Source organism: Limulus polyphemus, unplaced genomic scaffold (assembly GCF_000517525.1).
Source record: "Limulus polyphemus unplaced genomic scaffold, Limulus_polyphemus-2.1.2 Scaffold38, whole genome shotgun sequence".
Lineage (NCBI taxonomy): Eukaryota > Metazoa > Arthropoda > Merostomata > Xiphosura > Limulidae > Limulus > Limulus polyphemus.
In genome coordinates, this window is record NW_013665648.1 from 1,053,790 (window position 1) to 1,064,870 (window position 11,081).

The 11,081-nt window shown below is 31.7% G+C and overlaps 1 protein-coding gene across 1 annotated transcript in view; it reads left to right on the forward strand.

Moving 5' to 3' along the window:
• Window positions 1-11,063, forward strand: part of LOC106461403 (kielin/chordin-like protein) — a 92,547-nt gene extending 81,484 nt beyond the window's left edge. The window contains exons 8-14 of the mRNA XM_013921226.2: window positions 223-493; window positions 2,090-2,223; window positions 2,612-2,826; window positions 4,267-4,814; window positions 9,074-9,340; window positions 9,632-9,817; window positions 11,032-11,063. Of these exons, the coding sequence (XP_013776680.2) occupies window positions 223-493; window positions 2,090-2,223; window positions 2,612-2,826; window positions 4,267-4,814; window positions 9,074-9,340; window positions 9,632-9,817; window positions 11,032-11,063 (1,653 nt within the window). The remainder of the gene's footprint in view (window positions 1-222; window positions 494-2,089; window positions 2,224-2,611; window positions 2,827-4,266; window positions 4,815-9,073; window positions 9,341-9,631; window positions 9,818-11,031) is intronic.
• Window positions 11,064-11,081: the final 18 nt, after the last annotated feature.

The window sequence follows — 11,081 nt, forward strand, 5'->3', positions numbered from 1 at the left end:
GTGGAGTTAATGTGTACTAAAAGTTTGTATCGAGAAAGAATAAACTGGTTTAATCAAGAAAGGACTTGTATTGCTGAAGTTCCTCGGAAAGAATTTCTACCAGAAATTAACAAACAAGCAGATATGTAACAGTATATTATGCAGATTTATAATGTATTTGAAAAACCCCATAAGTAATAATCTAGTTTCTATTTCATGTTAGAATGTTGTTTTGTCTCACAGGGAGGAAGAGTAATATGTAGGATTTTAACAAATCGACCTGAATGTGTAGATCCTTGCACCTCAAATCCATGTATAAATGGAGGACACTGTCATGGAAAACTTGGGAATAAAAACTTTTCCTGTGAGTGCCCACCAATGTACACTGGCAAACACTGTGAGTTTCGCATTAATTGTTGTATTTATCCAAGTACTGATGGAGGGTGTGTTGAGGAGGAAATGCGATGGCACTTCAACATTGTAAACCAGCAATGTGAGAAAGTTGTTTATTCTGGTAAGTTGAAATATGAAATGTTTATTTTAAGTTACATTTCCATATATAACATTTTAAGTCAAGTTTTGATTTTTTTTAGAACTAGCTGAATTGCTTTTATTAAAAATGATTATGATTTGCTTTCAGAGAACATATATATATAACTACTAAATAAATATGAAGCCCAGTCTCTTATTCAGTTCCCCACTTGTCACTGAGTTATACCAGTTTTGGGGAATTCCACCCCTTTCCAGTAAAAAAAAGATATAGGCTTTATATAATGGTGAGCTGCATATTATATGTAACACACGTGAATATATATATATACATATATAATGTAAATGTTTAAGCATCAAATGATAATTAACATTTTGTAAATATGCATTTGTAGACTTTGGACAAAAAAAAATTGCATTATAATTTTCTAAGTTTATCGTAACTAAAATATTTCATCTTATAAATGTGTAATTTGGCCATAAGGCATTTATCCTCATCTCTGCTTCAAATACTAGTAGTACATACATTATATAAATTTAGACTTTTAGTACAAGTGTCATGTGAAAATTTATAAGCAATTACAGTTTGAACATTCCATTTTTATTATAATTGTTATAAACATAACTGGTGTAAAGTACTGAAAACCTTGTGCTGTAACATTTTTCTTTCATTAGGTGGTTATTTTAAATTGTTTGAAAGTAATTTGAAGTCCACTCCATGTAACAAAAACAATTTAGGTTATTTTTATACAAGCTACCTTCACTTGTATGCTGTTATAACTTGTAGGCCTAAATGTACAATTGACACATTAACAGAAATACCGTGATAATGGTACTATGACTAACATAGAAATAAACTTACTTGTACAGTTTCATGGCTTATAGTTTGAGTAACTCATGATAACTAACCCTGGTCCAAATAGTTCATTGAATGACTGGCACTCTACCAACTGAAAGACTGACAAATACTCAATCAACAACTACTAAGCATTCACATGCTGAATATTTCACTTTGAAATTTACTACTACTTCACATCTACTGACATGTATTTATAACTGATTTCTCTCTTCTAGATATTCTTTGAATTTACTATATTGTCATGACATCATCTAGAACATTCTAGTTACCGTAGGCCAACTTTAATGTCATGTACCCTCTAGTTGACATCTAAATTGAAAAATTAATAATATAGCATACAACAGTAAATATGTTTTACAAATGTAACCAGTTCCTTGTAGTAAACTTTTTGTAGTTTCCGATATTACAAATATTTCAACTAATTGGATGTAATTGCTTTCAAGATTTCAAGATTTTATACACTTGTTTTAAAAACGATTCTGTCAAGTGCATGATTATGTAATTCCCCCAGCATACTGAGCTTCAATAATTTGTGGTTTTAAGCCAAGTGAGGTGATCTTGTTTCTGTATAACTAGCTGAGAGAAAGCCACCATGCTTAGTTACTTTGTACTCTTTATTTTAAAAGCAAATTCTGAACTAATCACTTAATTAAATTAAAATGTAATCATAATCATTTTCAAAAGTCCAGAAATATAAAGTCTAGAGTCATGTTTTGGAGCAAAGTCAATAGATCTTTATATATATATTTTTGTTTTAATTAGGATGTGGTGTTTCACCCAACAAATTTTTGACACTCTCAGAATGTGAAAATACGTGTAGATATGGAGCTTGTTGCTTCAGAAATAAAGGTCTTCCTAACGTTATTGAACCAGTAAAGCCTTATATGGAATGCAAGGTTTGTATGTTTATTTAAGACATATTGTTAAAATCTAGATTTTTTTATTGATGACAGAAAAAAATTTTGTCAGTGAAATCTTATGGTTTCTTAGTATAATTTTTAATATGTTTAAATATTTTAATATTGTGTTGATAAGTAATAATTAAGTAATGACGTAAAAGCTCAGCTAATGACAGTTACATGGACAAAATTGTATATAAAATGATCAAAATGTTCTTTGTGTGCCTTTGGTAATTTTCTTATCTTTTGCAGTCCTAAGTAGTTTCTGCACATAAAACATTAACTAGTAAAAATGTCTCTGTGGCCTGTATATGGACGTATCATGTCCATTATATGAATATCCAATATTTGTTGTTTTTTACATTACTTCATTTGTTTTATTCAGCCACACACATTTGACGAGTGCCAACGGCTGCATCTTAAGGAGATTGAATATGAAGTTGTTGCATTCCATCCAGGTGTCACTTGCAACGAAGAAGAATGTAACCCTTTGCCAGTTGGTTTTTGTATATTGGGTAATATAACTTACCCAAGTGGAGCCAAAATGATGTTAGGGTGTGAAGAGTGTGAATGCATGAGTGATGGGTCTGTACGTTGTGGGTAAGTTTAAATAAACTTGTGTGGAGTCTCAAAACATTTATCAAGAGAAGTATTTTCTCAGTATTCATTCAAAGCTGGGACAACTTGATTAAAGCATGGTTTTACCATGAAATGTGTTTTTAATGCAGGTTTGAGATGTTGCAGTATCTTTTATTCACGTAAATCAAAAATGTACTAGCCATACTTTGTGAATTGATGGCTTATTTAATCTACATTTACTGTTAAACTATGTGTCAGTATTTTGTTAGAGATAAATCATTTAATATATATGAGCTAGGCAACTGAGACCAAGCGTATGTGATAGGTAAGAATAGCCAAATAAGGATACCTTAGTTAACTATGGTAGCACCATCCAGTTTACTTTTTGTCATGTTATGAGAATGGTTCTAAGAGATACTGAACATTGTCAAATTATCAAATGCGCATAAAATATTAATTCTTTTTTTGTAATACTGTGATTCATCAGCAGAGTTTGAGTCATTCAGAGCTCCTCATGATCATGTTTCTACTTGCTCTTTATCAGATGTTTTGAGCTGCTTTAAAAGTTGTTTTGAATACTCTGAGTTGCTATAAACAATTATTTGACTTGCTTTAAGCATTGTTTGACCATGCTTTGAATTGCCTGCCTTTGTTCAAACTATTGCTATAACTATTCTTCTGCTGTTTTGGATATGCTTTGAGTTGGGAACAAAAGTTATATCAACTTTGTGTTATTGATATACTTGCAAGGAACCATAATATCAACTTCTACAAGATCAAGAAGTAAAGTAGGCAGAATTAAAAATTGAATTCAAACACATAAAGCAACTAAATTTAAGCACAAAAAGGCATTTGAAACTCAGACACCAAATGACAGTTAAAAACATAAGGACAAGCACCTGGCCTATGATTTACTAGTAGGAATGTAAAATAAAAAGAGGTTAATGAGCTGATACAATGACAACAAAACTTGAGAAGAATCAGAAAAGTCAAATTCTTCTAATTTACAGCCGACATATATAACTATAAAATACATTCATGGTTTGCTTAGATTATATTATAATATTAATAAAAATAATATTAAATATGGTTAAACGTTTTTAACGTTACTTTGTGCAGAACATTAAGACTATAAACTATTATTGAAAAAAAAAACAACTAACCATTAAAGTTGTTAATTTGCATGTATCTTAAGACAGAGGTGTCTTATGTTTCTATAAATAATTCTTCCACAGAGCTTATAACTTTTGTTTTCACAGTTTCAACAACCTTTTAATATCTATTCAGGATACATGTATAAAAATATCCAGTTGACTAGGTAATTTACATAGTTAACTTACATAACTTGTATTTTTTTAAATTTCTAAATGTGTTGAATTCAGAATTTACTAAGCAGAATTAAAATAATCAGTTTTATATTATATGCATTTATTTCTATATTATTTGAATATAACATTTTAGATGTACAAAGCTTGTTATTCGAAAGGAGATGAGGGATATGACCAGAGATGAAATTAGAAGATTTCACAATGCCCTGAAGCTCCTTCGTCTATCTGGAGTTGAAAATATTTGGGAAAAGTTCCGGGACCTTTATATGTCTCATATCATGCATTCCCATGATATCCTGTACTTTTTACCATGGCATAGAGTTTTTGTACGTCAGATGGAACAACAAATCCAAGAAATAGATTGTGGTGTTTTTATTCCATATTTTGATGTCTCAGTTGATGCTGGAAACTTTTCCAATGCTATTCTCTGGCAACCTAATTACTTTGGCGGTAATGGGGAAGGAAGTCAATATTGTGTTGTTGATCACCCTTTCCGAGGAAATCCTCCAACTTCATGGTGGCCATGCTTAAAGCGACAGTTTGATACCAGAGTAGTAATACCAAATATGGTGGAAATAGCCCATGCTCTTGCTGGCAACAGTTTCTTAGAATTTAGTGAAAGTATGATGTCATTAGCAGTACAGATTCATAGTTTTGTTGGTGGGGATTTGGCAACAGCAGGTAAGAAGATGAAGAGAACAGTTTTGAATAAATTTTCTTATTTTTGGCTAGTGCTCACAGTCACTGTATAAGTATTTAATGAACTTATACGATGTTTTAATAGGGTTAGGATTCTAAATTTATAAAAATGCTGCCAAAGGTACTAAAAACAGAATGTGAATAACTTATACAGATATGCTTAAATTTTTTGAGGATGTTCACATAAGGGTAGAATGTTTAGTTGTTTTTGTTATAACAAATGTATATACCAATACATGGATTAAGTTGCTAACATTAAATTATAGGTCCTTCTTCATTGATGTGAAGATAAACTACATGTAGGGTGAAATGTGGTGAAATGGTTTCCTTCTGAAGAAAAAAGTGAGATATATGCTTAGCCGTTATTAATAATTTGATTTGTTAAAAGAAAAGAAAATGGCACAATTTTCTTGACTTGACGATGCTTTACAGTGTTGTTATAAAGTTAGTTGGTCTTTTCTAATGTTCATTACTTAGAAAATAATCGTTAGAGAACTAATGTATTTGACAGATGAATTAATAAGGTAAATGAAAATACGATGCCTGTGTCAAAAATAATTGTTGCCAGCATGTGCTGATCATGAAATTTGCATACCAGGGGGCTATGTATAACCAACATAAAACATGTCAGAGTTCATTTTACCTTCAGAAATGACTTCTGGCAGGTTACTTTTGAACATTATGATTGCTCTCATAAATTACAACAACAGCAATGATAATGATACTGGTGCAGCAATAATATCTTATTGACATGTAAGTAATAAATGAAGAGAACTACTTGGCAATGAGGCTTATGGGAACCTGATAAAAAATTGAAATAAAAGTATTAGTTGGTGATGTATCTTGTAAATATTGCCCTCCACAACACTCATTTAAGTTGTGGTGGAAGTTAGACATACATAAGTTGCTATTGGAGAAGGAAATCCTCACAGGGAATGTGGTGCTGAAGATGCTATACACATTGGATTACCACATGCATATAACAGAAATGAGGCTGCATCTTTCAGGATAAAGGTCATGTATGAGCTGGTAGCAACAAAGAGCATGTCAGTTCCTGATTTGAGTGCAGATTAGCAACACTTTGTTAGATAATGTTTACAGAGTGATGTGGTTCACTTTTCTCTTTTTGATCAGGTCAACACAAATGTATCATCAGGGTGAAGGCAATCCACAGAACTTTGTGGAATGGCCATTATAAGATGAAAAGATTACAGTGTGGGTCGAATTCTTGACTATGAGTGTGATCATTAGGTCTCATTCCTTCACAAATCATATATTTCACACAGTGGCAGTAAATGGTGAATACTCCTGATCCATGTTGAATTGTATTATCATTCCTGCACTTTAGAGTAAATTTAATGTTGAATGAAACAGTCTAAATGCAAAATTATGCTCCATTCCACATTTCATGTTCTGTGACAATAGTGCTGGAATATGTTTTTGGGGATTAAGTAATCCACATATATTATCCATACTGATAGCCACCACAGTCTCCATATATCACTTGGCTGCTCTATGAGGCCGCTTCAAGTCACTGATGTAATGTGACTTTTATCCCATAGACCTTATACATAGCAGATAAAGCCAAGTGAAATTGTTGGAAATTGGACAGTGTTATAATTCAACATTATATTCTCTCACAAAAGTCAAGCAATAATGGACATGAATGGCAGTCATGTCAAACATTGTTAGTGTGATGACTGTGCAAATTTCACTATCAGTATCTCCAGGTAACAGTTATTTTTGTTACTGAAAGCACCCTTTACATTGCTCATCTACCAAATACTAGAACTCTATAAGTATTGGTTTCTGAGCTATGGTTGTTAGAATAGACCAACTAACTTTATAATAATCCTGTATATGTAAAGATTAAATTCTTGTGAGGCTGGACAACTTTTATGAAGAATCTGTGCCAGAGAAATATACTTAGTTAATGTTTATGGTTAAAAATAACATGAATAAGTTTACTTTAACCAGAAATATAATTTTTTTTTGGGGGGGGGGTACAGTTTAACTTAAAACAAAGTTAAATAAATATTAAAAAACTGTAATACCAAAAAATACCTTTAATACGGACATTTTGGAATTTCCTTAAATTTCATCATCAGCATTAATATCTCAAAAAATATAGTTCATAATATTCGAACTACAAAAACAACATAAGCATTGAGCGAGTTTTTGTATTCAATCAGCAGTTAAGAAAAAACAGATTTAAACAGTAACAATATAATGGAATGTACGATAAAATGTGTGGCATGCACATGTTTGATAAATAACATTGTTAAGAAAAACTATTATGGAGAAAGGCTTAAATATAATTAAATATAAGTATAAACACTGTATCTTGAAAATAATAATAAATGTCAAATATAACACTGAGACAGTGTGTGGCTTTTTGGTAGGTTCTATTTTTATTTGTTAAAAATGTTCATGTGATAGTGTAAGAAATTAAGGGGATAATCATTACTTTGTAATACGTCATGAGTTTTTGAAATTTCTGAGTGAAGACAGGAGTAGTCAGAACAGATATTAACAATCATACATAATCGTACATTCCATTATATTGTTACCATTTAAAGCTGTTCTTTCTAAACTTCAGATTGAATATGAAAGTTAATATGAAGAAGCTTTCTTTAATAAAGAGTTTAATTTGTGTTTCCGGAGTAGAGAATTTTAAAGTTTTCTAGAATTATGGAGTGGTTATTATTCTCACTGTGCAATCGAATACAAGATTTGGGTCAATTATTTAGCTTGCACTTGCTCAATGTTCATGTTGTTTTTGTAGTTTGAATATTATGAACTAACTTTTTTTGACATATTAATGCTGATGATGGGATTTAAGGAAATCTGAAACATCCATATTAAAGAGGATTTTTGGTATTACCGTATTTTTAATATGGGGTACCAGTCACATTACAGCAGTGATTTGAAGTGGCCTCATAGAGCAGCCAGGTGATATATGGAGACTGTGGTGGCTATCAGTGTGGCTATCAGGAATGATAATACGATTCAACATGGATCAGGAGTATTCACCATTTACTTCCACTGGTCGCGGGTTTGAATCCCCTACACCACACATGCTCGCCCTTTCAGCCGTGGGGGCGTTATAATGTGACGGTCAATCCCACTATTCGTTGGTAAAAGAGTAGCCCAAGAGTTGGCGGTTGGTGGTGATGACTAGCTGCCTTCCCTCTAGTCTTACACTGCTAAATTAGGGACGGCTAGCGCAGATAGCCCTTGTGTAGCTTTGCGCGAAATTCAAAAACAAACAATTACTTCCACTGTGTGAAATTCCATTATATTGTTACCATTTAAATCTGTTCTTTCTAAACTTCCAATTGAATACGAAAACTTGCTCAATACTAATGTTGTTTTTGTAGTTTGAATATTATGAACTAACTAGAAAAGGGAACATAATTAACACCAAACAGCATTTTTTTTACCACTGATTAATGGAAGAAGAAGGACTATACATTTTATAGTTACTGTGAATCTGAGGGTTCCTGGTTCATATATCATTGCTACAAAATGTGTTCCACATGCTGTGTCTATTGATGCACTACAAGAGTGATGATCTAATCTCATTATTAGGTCTGACAAGTGTAGTACAAGACTACCTATCTTCTCTCTAGTCTGTCGAGATGTCTTTATGCAGATAGCTTTTCTGTATTTTGTTTTTAAAAAAAAACATACATTGTTTAGTGAAGTACTACTCATTTTATAGTGATTGTGAATCTGAGGGTTTATGGTTTACATACTATTGTCACAAAAATGTGCTTCATATATTGGGCCGTTGGTGCACTGTAAGAGTGATGTCAAGTCTCACTATTTGGCCTGAAAAGAGTAGCCCAAAAATTGGTGGTAGGTGCTATTGACTAGCTCTCTTTCCTCTAGCCTATCAGTTCCAAATTAGGGATGGCAATGTGCAGATAGCTGTTCTGTAGCTTTGTGTAAAAATTCTACAAATACATACTTTCTCTAATAGTAATAAAATGATGGACAGGTCTCCTTGAATTTGGTTTGTAAAAGTTATGAAAAACATAGAATAAGCCTGATACCTTGTTCACAAATACGTTTGTTGTTTGAATTTATTTCAATTTAATTTTATAGGTAAATCCAGTATGAGGATGTTAATCATGTTTTAAAATTAGAATTTTAGAATTAAAATGTATTATAATTCTTCTGTGTTGTTCTTGTATAACCTGTAGATGTGTTTGACCAACATTAATTCTGTTTTGTAGCTGCTGCTTATGACCCACTGTTCTATACAGTACATTCTTATATTGATATGCTGTATTGGAAGTGGCAGAAATTACATGGTGATATTGGAGACAACAGCTATCCCTTAGAATATCTGGACACTCCCATGGTTCCATTCAACCTGGCTCCTCATGATGTCCTTCATTCTGAAGAAAGCATCTGTGTCACGTATGCTTTACCTTCAGAAGGAAAGCCTTGTAATGGTTCCTTGGACCACTTCTTTGGACCTGATGGTTATGACATGGATGGTATAGTTACATTGCTTTTCATGGCTTAGTATGAAACAGTTCATGTATTAATGATGCTATTAAAACTTTATATGTAATTTTACTAAAACCTTGTAATTTCCAAAATTTTTTACTCTAGACACCCTTATTATGCACTGACACCTGTGTGATTAACATTGATTGTATGAAGATGTTTTGCCTGTTTTTATCAGTTGATTTTTATAGTTTGATGTAGTTCACAAAAGACATTATATTTTATGCATACAATTATGAATTACTATATACAAGTTTTTCCAAATTCTACTTATGTAGGATATGACATGCAAGGGTTTGACAAGGATGGATATGATAGAGCTGGATATGATATCAGTGGATATAACCGAAGTGGATATTATGATAATAGAGACCTTTATCCTTTTGATGGTTTTAATTGGGAAGGATACAATCGTCCTGGATATGATAGGAAGGGGTACAATCGATATGGGTATGACCAAACAGGTAAGTTTCTGATTTTTTTAATGTATGAAAGTGTGTAGTTTCTTTGAATCATATAAATAAAATTTTCCACACTAATATGAAATTCAATAATTTATTTATTTATAGGAAATAAAAATTTGAGATATGTCCTTAGAAGTAAATGCTTCCCATGGTTTTTAACTTAGTTACATTATGTAAAAGAACATTTCCTTGAAAGTGTTCTACAAGACGTGTGATGATTAAGCGAGCAAAAGAAAATGTCACCAAAAAGTTTATTTGCCTTCTTATGCATAGGTCGAATACTATTTCAATAACACAGAGAATTTGTGGTTATTTTATATGTAGGGGTGTATATATATATGGTTTATATTATCTATAATATTTCATAATATAGAAAAAAATCAGGTGTAGAAGCAGTGCAACAGTATTAATAAAGTGAATTTGGTTATAAGCTCATCTTCCCACTTGATATTGTTAGTAATATATTTTTTTTAATGTACGTAATCTCAAAAGATAAGTTTTATTTTCTAACTTGTATTATTTTTCTAATAACAACATGAGAGATAATTTACTTTAGATTGTATCATCGTGCTTCAAGCCATATTGATAAACTTGATCCACATGTGCATTGATGTCTGATGTCCTATAAGCAAAAAGTGGCTTTTTTGTTAAACAGCCCTCTCAAAAACTTTATTTTGAGGAAACTTCATAGTTCATAACACCATGATAAATTTTAGCCAAACAAAATTTGTTTTTAAATTTAATTTAACTTAAAAGAACTACTATGTTAATTTTGAAAGGTTTCCAAGCTAAATAAACATTCACCAGTTATCACTAATATTCTATATTATCAACTTCTCAAATGCAATTTGAGGATAGAAGAGGCTTATAATATTTCAGAGTAGCAACAGTATTTATGATGATCATTTTTATTACTACACACATTAAAACACAATTCAACTGTTGAAGAGTTTGACTGATTGTTTGACAGATACTTAAAGGCACAGAATTAGTAATTTATTTCAAACTTTCTGAAATCCCGAAGATTTTTGAATACCTTTTTACTCCTCCTCTTTCAGCCAGAGCCTGTTCACTTGAGTAGAGGTGGGCATACAGTATAAAATTTGGAAATGTAGATCCAGTTATGTTGTTAGTGCATAAACCACTTGTGCCATTTGTGTTCATTTCATATTCAAACTTAAATAAAAATCTGTAAGTTTAATATTTTTTGTTAGGCATTGCATGTTGTGAGGCACATTCATTCTGAAAAAAAAAAAAAATCAGT